Source organism: Equus quagga, chromosome 3 (genome assembly GCF_021613505.1).
Source record: "Equus quagga isolate Etosha38 chromosome 3, UCLA_HA_Equagga_1.0, whole genome shotgun sequence".
Lineage (NCBI taxonomy): Eukaryota > Metazoa > Chordata > Mammalia > Perissodactyla > Equidae > Equus > Equus quagga.
Genome location: NC_060269.1, coordinates 67998057 through 68016148, shown reverse-complemented (window position 1 = coordinate 68016148; position 18092 = coordinate 67998057). Strand labels below are relative to the sequence as shown.

At 51.4% G+C, this 18092-nt stretch overlaps 1 protein-coding gene across 1 annotated transcript; it reads right to left on the bottom strand.

Moving 5' to 3' along the window:
* Positions 1 to 11934: 11934 nt before the first annotated feature.
* NKX2-6 (NK2 homeobox 6) lies at positions 11935 to 15881 on the bottom strand. The gene is made up of 2 exons (XM_046655579.1): positions 15379 to 15881; positions 11935 to 12645 (listed from the first exon to the last, which is right to left on the bottom strand). Exons 1-2 carry the CDS (start codon positions 15650 to 15652, stop codon positions 12047 to 12049), a joined length of 873 nt encoding a protein of 290 aa, XP_046511535.1. The 5' UTR covers positions 15653 to 15881; the 3' UTR covers positions 11935 to 12046.
* Positions 15882 to 18092: the final 2211 nt, after the last annotated feature.

Sequence of the window (18092 nt, the reverse complement as noted above, 5' to 3'; positions counted from 1 at the left end):
GCTGTCTCCAGCTGCCCTGGGACAGTGCGTGTGTGCACAAGCTGAGGCCGGCAGGGGGCACCGGTGTTCATGCGCATCGAGCTCTGACAGTTTTGATCTTCTGGGTGCAGCCATATCCTTCTCCTCTTATAGCCCCTCTGTGTCAGCCCAATTGCTACTGTTTGCAGCCTGGGAGCAAGCCTACAGGTCCATCACAGCCTGGCCCACCCAGGAGGCTTGGCCCTGCTCTGTAGGTAAGGCTATTTTTAGGTCATGAAGATGTTACTCTATCAGATAGAAGAGTATGAAGGCCCCGAGAGTTGCATTACTTCATTTCTTCACCCCTAGGATGAGAGATGCTGCTATTAAAGGGGCCAGATTAGTGGAATTCCATGAGAGGACGGCAGGTTGCAAGTTCTGTAGTCTGCAGGGATGCTGATGAGAGAGGACATCTATTTCTCCAAGAAAGATCGTGCAACACAAAGGTGGCATTGGTGATGGGCCTTCTCCCATGGGGTGGCTCCACTGCCTCTGTTTTCCACTGGTTGTCTCGGAGATGATAATGCCACCCTCAGAGACAGAATGAAATGATGCAAAACGATGCCCACCCCAGGGCTATCAGTCTGGGTCACTTTCTTTAGATTTATGGTGTGTTTGGCACGTGGAGGCACCTTCCTTACACCCTGGGCCGAGGCCTTGGAAGAGAGGGTGTAAACACATTGCACCACCAGTCCACCCTCCCCTGTAAGTCCTACGCTTATGAAGAACCAGTGAGGTCTGCATGTGAGGATTACAGCCAGTGAACTGCCCTGGGCAGGCTAACCCTCAGGAAGAAGGCATTTGGCAGCTGAAGTTGCCTTCTTATCTTGCCGGCGCTCACTACACTCCGTGAGGAAGAGGAGCTGGCTCAGCTTTTCAACCTGGAACTGGCAGAAGAATGCCATTTCCTCTCTGCTTTCAGAGCTGTAAGGATGTGATTCTGAGCCACCAATAGCGGTGTGCCTGGCCGTGGTTTCCACCAGCCTGAGATAATGAAGCTGACCTTGCAGAGACAGCACAGGTGAGAAGTGGACAGGGAGAAGCTGGATGAGCTCAGAGTCCCTGGTTTCAGCCAATTTCCCCTTAATTTTTTCTGCCATGCAGCTATGTGGGCCAAGAAATTGCACTGAATTTTTTGCTCATGCTGGTATGAGTTGAGTTCCTGTCATTTACAACCCAGAGAGTCACAGATAACTACTGGTTTAACTAACTCCATTTTACCAAAGATGAAGTTGAATCCAGGAGGGATGAAGTAGTTTGCCCTCTGTTGCTAGCTGGTCAGTGGCAGAGCTAAGCCAGAATCCAGTAGATTCAATTACATTGATTCTCAAAGCAGTCCTCAACTCAGGGATGATTAAAAACCTCTGCCCTGAGTCAAGAACAGTTCAATGGGAAGGAGCCAATCAGATCACATTCCCTTGAGGTGTTTGAGCAAGAGCCTGGAGAGGAGTGACAAGGAGGGTAGGGTTGCAGGCTAATCTACTAGCAGTATTGGCTTTACCAGCCCTTCAGAGTTAGTACTCTAAACCCAGATGGTTACATTTTAGATACACACGTTCAAACCAGGACAGAGGATTCATAAACAGGATCAGTGGGTTTATATTCAGACCCTAACCTACAAGCTGTGTGACCTTGAATAAGTCCCTGACTTCCCTGGTTTCTTCAGCTGTGTGAGAATAATACTTTCACATATGGTGATTGGCCAGCCTGCTGGTCTAGTGGTTAAGATCCAGCACTCTCACCACTGCAGCCCTGGGCTCATTTCCTGGTCAGGGAACCACATCACCCTTCTGTCAGTTGTCATATTGTGGTGGCTGCATTGTTGCTGTGATGCTGAAAGCTATGTCATTGGATTTCAAATACCAGCAGGGTCACCCATGGTGGACAGGTTTCAGAGGAGCTTCCAGACTAGGACAGTCTAGGAAGAAGGACTGGCCGCCCACTTCTGAAAAAATTTGGCCACAAAAACCCTATGACTAGCAGTGGGGCATCGTCTGATACAGCGCCGGAAGGTGAGAGGATGATGCAAAAGGACCTGGCAGGGCTCTGCTCTGCTGTCTGCAGGGTCGCTAGGAGGCGGACCTTGATGGTACCAACAAATCTGGTGATTGAGTAAGATAGCATTTATGGAGGACATTTGTGCACTGCAAAGCACTCCATCCACATGTCTCACAGCCACCAGCACCACTAGTGTTTTCACTAATATCTGTCACACTGAAACCCTTGTGAACAGCTGGTGTCTGTGACGTCCTTAATCCATTGATTCACTGTCTCCTTCTGTCCACTCTCAACTGTCAATATTCAAACAGGAAGGCAAAGGCTTGACCTGAAAAAGAAATCTGAAACATTGCTCAAAGCCAAAAGCAAAGGCTTTGAGTGGAGGCCTAAGGAATTTGGGGAATTCCCTTTTTCCCATAATGGGAAACTGGAGGCAATGGTGTCCCCTGGTGGGCAGTTTAAGTTCTGCCAGCAATGGCTGCGGGTTACTGCATTGGTGCTAGCATCTCCAACACAAATGTTCTTGGGTTATGTGTAACGCTTGTATGTAACGTGCTTACGGGCCTGACTGTGAATGCAGTGTCCCTGGGTGGAGGGCAGGGCCCAGGGAATCTCTGTGATCTCTGACATCTCAAACATCTGCAGGTGCTGGTTAGGACGGACCTTTTCCCTCTGGACTCTCTCTAAGGTTGGGATGGAAAGATCAGGAGCAGAAGGACACCAGCATCGGTGTGAGGGCATAGGCTGGGTGCTCAGGCGCTGGCAGCCATGGCTGCACGTTCAGGTAGCTCAGTAACAGCCAAGTGCAGCAGCCTGTTATGTACACAAAACGGCAGCAGAATATCATGGAAAGGAAAGGAAATTGGAGGCCCAACTTCTCCTGCTGTCTCTAGTAGTAGTGATTTTGGATAAGTTTCTTAATCACTCTGAGCCCCAGTTTCCTAATTTGGGAGCTTACTGGACTCCTTGGACCCTGGAATTTAGGGAGTGACTATGGTGATTGAATGATGTAACGCCTGTCGAGCACTGAGCACTTAAGCTTAACAAACATTCATTACTTCTGTCGCCCCTGACAAGGCACCTCTTCGAACTTGTCCCCCCAGCTCCTCCATGCTTCCACTCAACTACACCCTTACACAAATACCCTCGGAGTGCTCCTTGCCTACCTGTATTGCCATGTTCTGGACAAGGAAGTGGAAGAAGTGAGAAGTAAAAGGAAAACTGACAAGGGGTGTGAGAAGATGCAGGAACCAGAGTTTTCAAACACTCCTAGTGGAAATGTAAATTAACACTACTTTGGGGGTTTTGGGGGGTTTTTTGTGTGTGTGTGTGTGTGAAGATTAGCCTTGAGCTAACATCTGTGCCAATCTTCCTCTATTTTGCATGTGGGTTGCCGCCACAGCACGGCTTGATGAGCGGTGTGTAAGTCCTCGCCAAGGATCTGAACTTGTGAACCCTGGGCTGCCGAAGCAGAGCACACTTAACGACTATACCACCGGGCAAGCCCCTAACACAACTACTTGGGATAAATAGTAGGATCTACTAAACCTGGCCATATGCACACTTCATGATCCAGAATTTCCACATCCAGCACATATCTAACAGAAATGTGCTCATATAGTCACCAAAAGACAAGTGCAAGAATGTTCATGGCAGCACTAGTTACAATAGCCCCAAATTGGAAACAGCCCAGAAGCCCATCCACGGTAGATTAGATACATCCATTGTGGCATATGCATACATGGATAAATGAACAGCAATGGGAATGAACACGCTGCAACTACCCACAGCAACATGAATGCATCTCACAAACATAATGTTGAGTGAAGGAAACCAGACAAAAGAATGCACACCATAGGATTCTGTTTAGATAAGTTCACAGGCGGGCAAAATTAATCAATGTGTTAGAAGTCAAGCTAGTAGTTTCCTTTGGAGTGGGTGAAAGCAAGGGGGTACAAGAAAGCTTCAGAGGGGATGCTAATGTTCTACTTCATGATCTGGGTGCTGATTACATGGGAAATTCGCTTTGTGAAATTTAATTTAGGTGCATGTGTGGTATTCACGCACTTTCATCTATATATGTTATACGTCAATAAAAATTGATAAAATAAGGAAAATTGGCTAAAATTGATTTCTTTAAGCAAGAGGCTCAGACTCTTATTGGGGGGCAATTAAAGAAACAACCACTACAATCTATGAGGGAAAAATGTGTTACAAAGGGGTAAACCATGAGCTGTGAGCGCCCAGATAGTCCTGACCAGACACCCCGACCCCATACCTCAGGGAGGACTTCCTCCAGGAGGTGGCTCAGAGCTGAGCCTCAGACACTGAAAAGGGAGCCATGCCTACTGTGTCTGGGAAAGCCATAGCAGGTGACCGACCGTGACAGGAAGCATGTGGGAGAGACTGGCTGGAAATGAGGCTGGAAATGGAAGTGAGAGTCAAATTCCAGAGGCTCTCCTGTGTCCAGTTAAATAACGTAGACTGTGCTTGAAACAGTTTTCATCAAAGAATCTACAGTGTGTGTTTAAAAAGTCCTATAGCAGCATGAGAAATGGCCTGGAGAGAAGGGAGTGGAGGCAGCGAGACAAGTTAGAAGACAATTAAAATTGCACGTGGTCAAGTGAGAGATGATGACCTGAACTTAGACAGTAGTGGTGGGAACCTGAAACAGGGCAGGAAGGGGAGAGGAGAGAGGGACACAGGACAATGAGTGTCAGCCTGGGTCTCAGGCAGATGGAGCAGTGTGCACACGAGAGGGAATACAGACAGTGGAGCGGGTTTGGCAGGAGGGAGGTGGAGAGAGATGGGCGCAGTTATTGATTGAGGCGTCTGGGAAATATCCAAAGGGAGATGTCCAAGAAGTAATGGGCAATTCAGATCCGGAATTCGGGGTGTAGGGTTGAGCTGGAGCTGTAGGTGTGGGATTTGGGAGTTACTTGCGTGGAAATAGTATGGAAGCTTTCAGAGTAGATGACATCAGCTGGGGAGAGGGCAGACAGGTTGGCCATCCTGACCGTGGACCCATCCAGACTGCTGTCTTCAGTGCCGCCTCATACAGAGTTCTCGGTTCGCACGTGCTTTGTGCAATATCTTCCTCTCTACATCCCTCTTTGCAGATGCCCCATCTTCCCCTTCCACCCATCCACATTTATTCACCCTTCCAAGAGGCTTGTCTCAAGCTCCTTCTCTTTGATGGTGGCTTCCCAGATTACCTTGGCTTGATTTATTTATCCTCTAAACGTCTATTCTGCTTGCATCAGCCAGACTTCTAATCGCCTGCCTGTGTTCTCCGTCAGTTGAGACACATGTTCAGTGCCACAACGAAGGCCAAAATAACAGTGGCTTAAGACAACGTTTTTTTCCTCTCATACAATAGTCAGAGTATAAGCAGAGCAAAGCCGATATGGTGATTTCAGAGTGCCGGGGACCTAGGCTTCTTCCATCTTGTTGCTCTGTCACAATCTAAGCTGCCACTAGTCCTACCATTTCATCTGTATCCCACCCAGCAGCAGGAAGAGAAGGGAAGTGGAGGGAAGGTCCCTTCCATTTAAGGCTATGTCCTGGAAGTTGCACACATCACTTCTGCTTACATCCCTGGAGCCAGAACTTAGTTACTTGGCCACCTCTAGTTGCAAAGGAGTCTGGGAAATATAATCTTTAGCTGCAAGGCTGTGTGTTTAACTAAAACCATGGGACTCCATTCTTAAAGAAGAAAGGGGGAAACAGATATTGGATGATCGCTAGAAGTCTCTGCCACACGTCTCCCCGTTATAAGCATCTTCTGGGTGGGAACCATAAGAGTAGGTGTTAACTGAATGAATGATTCATATGTTTGCAATGCACTGTTTCTAGTTTGTCCTGGAGCATATTTGGCTTATAGGTGCTTGTCTTACCTGCTGTTTTATAACCTTCTTCAAGACAAGGATTCTGTCTTAGGCATCCTTGTGTCTCTCTGATCCTGTAAATATTTTCTTAATGATACCGGTTTTATATTCCCCAACAATGCTCAACCTAATACTCCTTAATACTTGCTAATTAAAGTTAAGTTGGCCTACAGGAGAGTGACTGGAAGGATAAACAGAGGAATTCTTTTTTAATCAATGCCATAAGCCCTGGTTGACAGAAATTCTTAGGGTCCCTGTTATCAGGGCTCAGATGACCCCAGCTGGGAGCCAGATCCCTATCTACACATAGGAAGACTTTCTTCCAGAGAATTCTGATGACCAAGTAGGCAGGTGGGAGCCTGGGCCTTTAATGCAGACTTTGTGGGGCCATGCAAGGAAGCCAGGCAGCAGCCATTCACTCATTTGATCAATCATCAAATGACATTAGCCCCTACTCCATGAGGGCACAGGGTGTGTTGGAAATACACTGGGGTCTGAGACAGACATGAGGCTGATTGTTTCCGAGGGACAGCAGACACTGAGAGTAAATGCATTGTGGTGGGGAAGTCCAAGAGGCTCCAGGAGCAGCTATGGGGGGACCTGACCCATGGGGAATGTCCAGGGGAGGCACCAGGGGGACAAGAGTAGGACTGGAGACAGGAGCCATCAAAGGAAAGGTTCACCTTTGGCCCACTGAAGTCCTAACTTTGGATTCCAATTTCCTGGGCCTTAGGGTTTCAGGCAATTAAGCCGGGCTGGTGACAGGAGGAAGCAGGAATCGTTGAGGCGTGGATGGGAAGGAAGTGGGGTTTGACTGAGACCAGCTTATGAGGACGGCCCCATAGGGGCTAAGTGAGAAAGCGCTCTGAGGCTTGTGGCCGCGGCTGCTGGGCATAGCTTTGCTTTTCTTACAGTGGAATCTGGACTGTGTCACTAAGACCACATCCTTCTCTTGGGGTGAGGGCGGGGGGACGTGCTGGAGTCTAAACAGAGTCAGGGAAGAAGCAGAGTGACTTCCCACGAAGCTCTCTGCTCCGAGTGGGGGAGGTGGAACCGAGGAGGGGAAACAGCTCAGGGCTGAGTTCTCCCACCCTCAAGAGCGACCGTCTAACAGCATGGAGCAGCATCTCCAGGGGTCCAAAGTGCGGAGGAAAGTGTGGACAAAAATGGGCAAGGGGGATGCAAACACCAAGTCTTTAATATTCCGTTTGCCCACAGGTATCTGAAGATGCAGCTCGCTCTCTCCCACCCCCCTCCCACCCTCTCTGGCATCTTGCTTCATATTTACCCCCTCTTCCAAAAAGGCTCCCAACCCTCTTGTGCATTTTCCCTCAGGACATAGAGAAAACAGTGTCACTCACTGGTCGCCTGATTTGTGTAAGGACCTGAACTCTCTGTTGAGTGCTCAGTGGAGGTGACCCAGGGCCAAAGGACACAGGGTCCAGGGGTCTACTCCCAGTCCTGTCACTAATTCACAGTGTGGCTGTCACCCACCTGGCCCTCAGACTCTTTCTCTGTGAATGGGACCAGTAGTATACTCTGCCTCAGACAGAGGTGGTGAGTACAGAATGAAATGATACAGAGCTAAAAGGATATACCCCTGTGAGACTGTTATTTGTTATATAAATAGAAATCTGTCAGAGAACAGGTCCTTGCCTGCAAGGTATAACAGTTCCTAGAGGCAGGACAAACTCTCGCTAGGGAACACAGCTGTACCTGTGGGAAAGGGACCACAGAGGCATTCTTTGCTATAGTCCTCAGCTGGAAAGTACCCGCATTTGCAGTAAGTACACACATGGAGAGGCAGGCATGCAATAGGATACCATGTAGCAATGAAAACCCAGCAAACTAAAGCTACACACCACAGCATGGAGAGATCTTTTGGTCATCAAGCTGAATAAAAGAAGCAAGTCACAACAGAACATATGCGGTATGGTTCTATTCATGTAACGCTCACAATCAGGCAAAATTAAACCATATTGCTGGGGGATGTGTCCATATGGGTAAATCTAGAGAGAGAAGCCTTTAAATTATTCTCACAAAAGTCAGAATAGCTGGTGTCTCCTCCGGGGAAGGAAGGAGGGAATGGCTTGCATTCTGGGAGGGGGGGTGGGGAGAAGGACAGTTGGGGAACTGGCACCCCCTGTTTCTTGCCTTGAAAGGGCATTACGTCTGTGTTCATGTTACAATTATTCTTTAAACTGTACATACATGTTTTATGTAATCTTCTGGATATATGATCTATCCTACAATTAAAAAAAATAAAGGCACCTAAAATCAACAGGGAGCCACTCAAAATTAGGATGACAGCCCTAGAGATCTATCTCCTCGATTTTATAAATAAGGAGTCTGAGGTGAAGAGAGGTTACAAGGCTTGCTCAAGGTCACACAGTGTGTCCCTAGGCAAATGGGGACTTGAATGCAGTCCAACAAATCCTAACTCAGTGTCCCTCCCCCATCTCCCACCTCTCTGAGGAAGCCTCTTCACTGGAAGGTGGGGGCACAGCTTTTAAACCTGGGAGTTCCTTGTTTTGCAAAAAAGAAAAAAGGTGAGTTAGTGGGCTGATACAATAAAGAGCTGGTATAAACTCAGGATTGTAAACACTTTTCAAATGGAATTTTACAAAGATTTAAATCTGTCCCCCAAAACCTACATCATCGTAATGATAAAATCACAACAAATAAATGCCAGGAATCTCCGGGAACTCTGAAATCTGGAGCTGGACTTGTGCTGCATCTGAGTTGCAGATGGTATCGATGAAGCCGCTTGCAGGGGCCAGGAGGGGGAGGAAAGGCAGGGAGCCAGGAAGTCTGCAATTTTATTGACTTATCCACCTGGCCTAGGTGAGACCCCTAGCCCTGGGACAGTCAGCAAAAGAACCTCTGCTATCTCTCTGAGAGCTTTTTTGTTTTGTTTAGAGGTCAATTACTTCCCATTTGGGGAACTTGTGAACATTAAGAGGTGACTGGAGTGACGGGACTGAAGGATGCAGATAAGAGGCTGATTGCTTACAGAGCGGCTCCCCGGTGAAAGCCGCGCCTTGGAGAAGCCGTGGTGGGTGAGACACACACACAAAGGGGCAGCTTTCAGTGCAAAGGAGAGATTACAGGACAGAAGATGGGCAGCTGGGGGCGGGCTTGATGAGCTGGGAAAGGGACACAATTTAAAGTGATCCTGACAGGCAGAAAGCGGGGAGATCTGGAAGGAGAGAGTTTTCTTCACCCTCCTTTCCTTTTGGAAAGAAATTGATGGTGTCCCGTGAATCTCAAATTTCTATGCTCTCAACTGAAGAAAAAGCTACATAGATTGCACACGGACAAGGTTTTGTTATAGGTTTTTGTTTAGTTTTGTTTAGACCAGCAAATATGGATGCTACAGCAGTCTGGAGAGCAAAACAGAAAATGTTGCAGGTCATAGAATGCCTAAAGGATCCTGGGTGTATATGAAATCAACACCCGCTCTGGCCTCGCACACCCCTCCAGCCAACTGAATGCAGTCTACAGATTCCCGGGAGCCAGCCTTGAACTGTGTCTCAAATTACTACAGAAAATGACTCTGCCTTCGGCATGTGCCCATTTAGTCACCTCCCTCCTTAAGTCCTAGACCTTTCCCGGAACCTCTCGCAGTGAACGGTGTCATTCCCACCCTAATCACCAGGCTTAATCCACCTTCTCTAAGCACCTTCTCTAAGCACCCCAGCTCACACCGGGCTTTCTTTCTTTCTAGAGAGCTTATTGTCTGTCCTGTCTGACCCGCGACATATACCACCTTGCATTTTTAGATACCTTTCTCCTGTTAGTCTCTGGAATCCAATTAGATAATAAGTTCCCTAAGGGCAGCAGAAAAATCTTATTTTCTCTTGTATCCCTACCAGAAAAGTTCATCGACAACCGAGTTGCTGATGAGTGAACTAAGCCTCTGTCCCTTCACTCACGGCCTGGACCACAGCATCCATCTCCTTCCTGTGCTTTGCCATGTGGTACAAAGCGGGAGGCAAGGCCTATTCAGAACAGCACTCGTCTGGTAACTGCTTCCGGGTTACTTTTCTGTGTTGGAAGAGGGTGGGAGGGTGAAGGCAGTGACATTTACAATTTCCTGCCCTGTGCCAAGTACTTTGCTAGAGCCACACGAGGGTGACCTCCATCTCTAGGGTAAGGACTTTACCCAAAGGACAGCAACAAAGGATTTTAAAAAGTCAATATATAGTATTTTAGAATCTGATCTTGGAAAAATTTAATACAACTCACTTAACAACTGAGGGCCAGACAGTTGGTTACCCAGGGGCAGCATCGAACTTACACTCAGCCGTCCTGACTCTAAGGCCAGTGTCCACAGGTAGCTTGTCCTCCTGTAAGAGAACCCCCGAAGTGAAAGAAGAATGAGAGCCCTGAGTGACAATTTTCTCAGGATGGAGATGTTAACTGTAATCTATAGTTTTTTTTATCTTGGCTTAATTGACCAAAGAATATTTACTGAGATTTCTGAATTTAAAGCGCACATACTGCTCCTTTTAACAGCAGGGGCACAACACTTGTTGTAACTGGAAGACACTGCAGCGTGTTTCCAAACGCACTTTTATTAACAGTGAAGACAGAGAAATAAAAGAGGAGAGGGATGGAGGAAAAAAGGAGAGAAATGTAAGGAAACGGTAGTAAGAAAAACACGAACTATTACTCTTTTTAGCTTAAACATATAAACTTGAAGACATGTAAACAATCACTAGTCAGGAATATTTTACATAGGACCAGGCAGCCTCTGTTTCCCACGTTAGTAAAAACCAGGCACATTCAGAAATGAGAAAATGCAGGCCCAATGCCTTTTAATTAAACATTAGAATTTATTAAATAATAGAATTTAACTTTTGAGAAGTTAGTGGTTGAAGGGATGAAGGACCAGAGTTTTCTATTGTCTAAAAATGCTATCCAGGGAAAAAAAAGAACCTGATTTTCCTAGTGGTGCCCACCAAAGACAAATGTTTTCTTTGATTGTATATTCCCATTAAGAAAATGAGTTTGTTTTCAGTCTTCAGTTTGCACGACTTCAGATGTATTTGGGGAAGGGACTCATAATTTCCTGGAAAGTTCAGGCTTCCTACCCATCATGTGAGGACTTACAGCCACGAGGGGCCTCCTTTCCTGATGGGGAATTTAGGAACCTTATGTTCTGAAAGAAAACCTGCGGAGGGAGAGGGGGTGTGAGAAGAGAAATCAGGGCACCTGTCTCCAGGGCCGACTAGGTCTTGTCTCCCTAGAGAATTCCGTGTATACTGGGGACTCAGAACTTCTGGATTTCCTTATTACTTTAATTCGACATTGTTTAGAGGTGACGGAGAGCTGGACAGATTCTAATGGCCCATACGCATACAAACACACACAAATATATTTAGCATATTTACTCAGGATGCTGAGCCGTATACCAGAGACAAAATGCACTGACAGCAAGGGAAGAACCAGAAGGCAGCGAGTTCTTCCCGGGGAGCAGTTGAGGCTCGAGAAGGGCCTGCACCGGATTAGCACTGAGTCCCCAGGGGCGCAGCCTTTGGCGGCGGCAGGGAGGAGACAGGTTAAACCCCGCGGGAGGGCGCGTCTCCCACGGTAGTCCCTCTTCCTGACCTCCCAGATCCTCATCTTCCTGGCTCTTCATCCTCCTTTCCTCACTCGTCTCCTTTTCTCCTTCTTCCCCCACCTGTTGCCTCTAATTGGAGGACCGAGGTCCTCTAGGACACCCCCTAAATCAACCTCCTAGCGTCCTGGGGCTGCCGCACACAAATGAAGGAGCCTCAGTCCCTGGGTTGGAGGCCCGAAAAGTCCCCTGCGTCAGTCCTGCTCCGACACCCGAAACTTCCGGCCACCTTGGCTTTCCTCCCGGCTCCCAGAGCTGCTTCGCGGGCGGCAGGTGAAGGCCCCGCGTTTAGTATCTTGAGGAGGGCGGGGAGCGTCCCCAGGGCCTTCAGCTGGAAGGCTCGTGGGGGGGGAATTGTTGTCCCGGGGGGCTCGGGGGGGGGGGGGGGGGGGGGGGGCGTCGGGTCGCCTCTTTCCTCCGCGGCAGCGGCCCACCATCCCACCATCCTGGCCGCGACCCGTTGGCTGAGGGGCGGCGACTGAGCGCCTGGCCCTGGAGGCTGTATCCGAGCCCAGGCGCCTCACCAGGCCCTGACACCCTGCAGCGTGGAGGGCAGGTGGCCTTGCGGGCTGGCATTTTGGCCGCCCCCGCCGAAGCCCGCACTGGCCAGGGATGCGGGCGGCACGGGGCCCGGGGGCGCGCCCGCGTAGCCGCCGCTGTAGCACGCGCCGTAAGCAGCGCCCGGGTAACCGCGGTAACAGGAGTAGGGCGCCGCTGCGGCGCCGTAGGGCCCGGGAAAGGCCGGCGCGCCCGGGCCCAGGCAGGGCTTGCCATCCCGCACCAGCACGGGCACCGCCACCCGGCGCGGCGCTAGGGGGTGGCCCGCCAATTCTAGGGACTTGTCCTGGCGCTGCCTCTTGCACTTGTAGCGCCGGTTCTGGAACCAGATCTTGACCTGCGTAGACGTGAGCTGCAGCGCGCCGGCCAGGTGCTCGCGCTCGGGCGCCGACAGGTACCGCTGCTGCTTGAAGCGCCGCTCCAGCGCCAGCACCTGCGCCTGCGAGAAGAGCACGCGCGGCCTCCGCCGCTGCCGCGCTCCGGGCTGCTCGCGGCGGTCGCTGCGCTCGCCGTCGCCTCCGCAGCGCTCTGGCACCCTGGTCCCGCCGCGGAGGCCGGGCTCTAAAAGCACAGGAAGGAAGGTCGTCAGCGCCAGCCGAAGGCTCGCCCGAGCGATTCTTACATTGTTTTCAAGGGACGCCCCTCTCCCCACGTAGCCTTCACTTCGCGCCCGCTTCTCCCCCTGCTGATGCCTTACCCCACCCCGGGCTGGTCTGAATGTTCCTCTCCCCAAGCTCTGTGGCTTTTCTACCTGCTGGCACATAATGTAAATTGTGACACTCTGCGGTTCCCGGTGTACAGCCGTTTCCCCAAAGGCAGACTGGACGAAGAGTCTCAGACAGCTTCCTTTTCTTCTCAGAACGCCTGTGCCTGTGGGGGTTGGGTGGGGGCGGCTTGCTGTGAATTCAGTTCTAGAGGGTGGGCGAGTTTGACGAAGCTTTTCTTCGAGAAGGGGGGAGCGGGGGCGAGAGGGCGCCGAAACTCGGGGACATGCTTGCCGGAGGAGGCTCCTGTCCGCCTGCTTATCCGTCGTGGTGCCGCGCGCATCGCGGGGTCCTTGGCTCCTAGCCCAAGGACAAGAGTCTCCGTGTCTCCCACCTTCACCCCACCTTTGCATACACCCTTGTCCTTTTGGTCGTGAAGTGCTCCACTGGCACCAGGGACCCAGGAGAGGACTTTGTTGGACCCAGTGCTCTGCAATCCGAGTTAACAAAATAAAATAAAACGAAATATTTTGTGACTCTTAGCCCGGAACTGAGGTTCTCTTTGAGGAATATATGAAGTTGAGATCCACATTTGGCTTTTTGAAAAGCGGCCTCTTTCTCTTTTGGGGTGTCCCTGGCAAGTGGGTGGCGTCGGCTTCCCCAGACTTCTCTTCCCCGGGACAGAGTCCTCGCCAAGGCCCCGAGGAGGCTGTGCCCGCAGCCCGCCGAGATGCAGCCCGTCCTTCCCTCTTCCCGCCGCTCTCCTGTCTTGGCTAAGCTCGGCTTTTACCCAAGGCTGGGCAGAGAGGAAAGGCTGAGCTTTCACGGAAACCCACCCCAGGAGAAAACCAGGAACGTGGAGTGGATTCAAGCTCGTGGAAAGGTGGAGCCGGACACGCCTAGTTAGAGCCCATGAGGGTTGGAACCCGACTCCAAATCCTCAACCTGCTGGCACAATCTCCTGGGGGGAGGGGGGATGGGGCCGTTTGGTGTTTAAAGTTTGAGGAAATAAAGACTTCCTTCAGAGAAGCCTGTGCACAGAGAAACTGAGGACACCTCTCCTCGCGAAGAAAAATACTGAGGATTTTTCTTAGGAAATCGAAAAGTAACAAATGACCTTCAGCAGCTCTGTGGAACAAGCAGGCCCTCGCTTGGAAGTCACCACGCAGGCTGAGGGCCGCGGCCCAGGCACCCCGCGCTCTCCTGCGCGCAAGCCGAGCCCCTCTCGCCCTGCGGCCCTGAAAGCAAGGTGGGTCGGCTGGGGACAGGTGAGGGGCGCGGAGGCCACCGGGGAGGTCACTTCTCCACGCAGTCGCTGCCGAGGCCCTGGGCTTGGTTCCCGGAGCCGTAGCCGGCGCGGGCCCCTTCTCGGCGTCCAGGGCAGCTGCGGAAGTGTCGCCGCCCGGGGTCCCCAGCGGAGGAGGAACGCGCTGCAGGTGCCTTCGCTGCGAGGACGGCGGTGCTCCCAGGAGCGCGACCCTTTCTCAGCTGAGCTGGAGCGAGCGCCCAGAGGGCTAAGCAGCGCCCAGGGAGCTCAGTGTTTAGAGGACGCTGCAGAAAACCCACCGGCTTCTTTGAGAACACCGAAAATTCAGGGCTCTCCAGACTTCTGGAGTCGCTAATAACCAGCCTGCCCAAGTCGTGAATAACTCCGAACTAGTTAGTCAGTTTGCGCCTTGAATGGAGGGGCCATAGCACAGCCTGGCAGAGGAGGCCGACGACTGCAGGCGCCTCGCGGGCCCCCAGACCCGCATGGCAGCCGCGGACCGAGGCGCAGAGGTTCAGCAAGAGAAAGAGCGGCTTCTTCATCTCTCAGAACGTCGCGCCTCTCTTGCGGAGTCGCGCCACCAACGCAACACTCCCTGCCGGTCCCTTCCCTTCCCGCCGCTGGACGCGGGGGCCGGGGAACGAGGTGGCGCCTTAGGAGACCAGGCGCCGAAACTCGGCCGGAGTCGTCTCCCAGAGCAGCTGAAACCTCCCAGACTCCGAGAGACTCCGCCGCCACCCGGTCTGGTGCCACCTCTCATTTTCAGGGCGAGGAACCCGGGCAGACGAGTGACTGGGCTGGCTGGGCCACTCAGCAAACACCAAGAAAAGGCGTCCTGGGAGTGACCCCAGAGCCTATGGCGTTTCCACTCCCAAAGAGCCCCGCTGCTTGGATGGCTACGCTTCTGGCAGACGGTGTAGGGTAGAGAGATTCGGAGACGGCCGGGAAGGCTGGCGGTGATGTTGCAAAGCTAAGACGCTATAGAGGGTTTTGCTGTAAGAAAGAGAAGCTGGACTTTCTGGCAACTGTGGCTTTAAGTGGGGCTGATGGTTCGTGGGAATCAGAGGACAGGCTGCGGAAATAGTGAATCCCTAAGATTCAGGACGTTATTTTCGTTAGGGCTGTGTGAAGCACGCTGGGTGTCTGGAGGGGACGGCAGAGGGGGCTGAGAGACCTGTCTTTGGACTCTTCAAATGAGGAAAATGGGGACAGGTCCTTGGAGCCAGGAAGAGCAGGAGTGCGTGTCCCCCCACGAGCCAATTGGTAATGACCCATCCCCCCTCACGATTTCCCTGTAGGGGCAAGACCAGAGCGCATACTCACGTGGCTCCTCTACGGGTTCCGCGTCCATCTCCGTGACCATCTCACAGGGTCCCCCAGGAGGCTCCGACCCCTCCTGCCTTCTGTCGCCGTCGCCGCCACCAGCGTTGTGAGCCTCCGAACCTCGGAGTTCTGGGACCAGTCGCAGGTACTGAGAGCTTTCCGGGCTCCTCCGTGCCCTCGGGAGTTGCAAGGCCTCGGGGCCAATCTGCTCGCGTTCCAGCCTCAGGATGTCATTGACCAAGAATGGGGTGGAGGTGACAGGGCTCAGCAGCATCCCGAAGGAGGAGGAGGCGAGGCGGGGGCGTCCGCAGTCCCGGGGAAGCGCAGCGCCCTGAGCTTCTTGTCTTGTTGCTGCAGGCACCGCAGCGCCAAGCTCTGGGAGAGACGCCCAGCCTCCCGAACTGCGCTTTCCTCTGGGCCATCCCTGCCGGCCTGGTGACCAGTGAGGAGACCGCCGATCCCATTGGTTCCTTCAGAAACCACGTGCTAACCCAGCACTGTCCTCCCCAAGTGCTTTCTTCCCGCGCCCTTCGAATTCCTCTTCCACCCCCAGCCACCTTCTGGAAAGGTCTAGTTCGTATTGATGGTTCTCAAAAGCAAGGAAAACGGGAGAAATGGTGCTGCGCGCGGCTTGTATCTCGGTAAATACGGTACAAGCGGGAGCTTCCGAAGTCAACCCAGGGTCCGCAGGGACTCTCCTGGTGGAAGTACGGGGATGGGGGGTGGAACCCTTGCTCTGCAACCTGAGCCGGTCCAGCCGGCCGGGTCGTAGCTCGACTCTCCGCTCTTGCGGCAGAGGGAAACTCAGGTGGGGACGGCTAGGCACCCGCAGAATTGGAGGTGCACGCGGGGGTCTTAGTGGGTTCAGGGCGGGGCCAGGGGTGGGGAGCTCCTTCCAGGGAACAGAGGCTGGACAACCGAGGAGCGAGTCTTGACCCGCCATGGCCTACCTAGACTGAGGTGGAAATGTCTAGCGCTGAGCCGAGTCCAGGTCTGGGGTGCCCGGATCTGCCACTTCTCAGGAGGAGCGTCTGAGCTCCGGGAGCGAAGAAAACGCTTGGGAGCTATATTCCCCCCGCCCCGCGCTCTTAGCAGCCCCCGCCGCGAGTAGGTGGGGAGGGGGGAAGGCCATAGACCCGGCCACGTGGAGGTGCCAGACGGGGCTCACCTTGCCCTGCTATTCCCAAGTTCCTTCTCTCCTCCTCTTTAGCCTCCCTAAAGTTGATTGTCCTGAGCGAGCGTGCGTGTGTGAACGCCGAGCCCCCCGAAGGGACTGCAAGTTGTGACGGGCACTAGATCCCCGGAAACGCTCCACGGACACAGCGGTACCGCGTGGTGCAGTGGTGACGGAGGTGGAGGTGGAGTCAGCAGGCCCAGCCCTGGCTCCGCAGCAGCCAACTGTGGGCTTTGGGCCAAGTATTTGCCTCTCAAAGTTTAGACTTCGTAAAATGAAGATAAGACGACGCCCATCATGGGATGGTTGTGAGAATTAAGGGAGATAATGCGTATGAAACCATCAAGGAATATCCACTGCTGTTCCCCACCTACCTGGTTCAAGAAAACACGATTCGAGTCAGCAGTCTCAGCACAACAGAAATCTAAGGAGTTTACAAATATATTTTAATCAAAATGGGATCTCACTAGAGTTCTTTCTGGGATTTCAGATCAAACGTTTCTTAAACCTTATTAGGCGAATTCAGTATTGCAAAAACTGGGCGTTATTTTCTGAAATCCAGATAAACTGAAACTCTTCTCTCCAGGCTAGTGGGTGCAAAACTTCTCACAAAAATTCAGGCAAGTTTTTGATGAATTTGATGGTGCAGCCAAGTAATAATTTCTTATACATCGTATCATTTACTTTTTACATCAAAGCTATACCCAGAGTGTTTCCAGTTTCTTGGTTTTTTTTTAAGTGAAGCTTAGCGATCAGAGAGGTTAAGCCACTCAGCGGATGGGCCAGGTCGTCGATGGCAGAGCATGGGGGCACTCTCGTTTTGCCAAAACAGTACCTCCCCCATTTTTTTCCTGAAAGAGACGTCACTTTGTCCTCAGAGATGTGGAAATCTTGCAATGACCCATACATTTATCTAGCTTTTATTTTATTTTTTTCTGAGTATAAAACTCACCATGCACACTTTGGAAAAAATGGAAAATGAGGAAAAGTTGAAAAGAAAACAAGATCCATCCAGAGATAACATTTTAGCGCACTTCCTTCTCTCATATTTTTGCGTGTATGAGCTCAGAGGGTATATGCACGTTTGCATATTTAAAATTTACATCATAAGCATGTCCACCACTTCATTAGAGAGTTTTTACAAATATACTATTTCGAAATGGCAATATAATAGTCCATGTTATGAATGGACCATAATAGACTGTGTTTATACTTTTAGATGACTATATCTAATTTTTTTGGTCACTGAAAATAGGGCTTCAGAGAACATCTTTGTGTTTTCATCCCTGTCGACATTTTGGGTTACTTGCTCAGGATAAATACGTAGGATAAACGTTAATGAGTTGGGCCAGCCCGTGGCTGACTGGTTAAGTTCGCGCACTCGCTTCGTGGCCCCGAGTTTCCCGGGTTCGGATCCTGGGCGTGGACATGGCACCGCTCATCAGGCCATGCTGAGGCAGTGTCCCACATGCCACAACCAGAGGCACTCACAACTAGAATATATAACTACATGGGGGGTGCTTTGGGGAGAAGAAGAAAA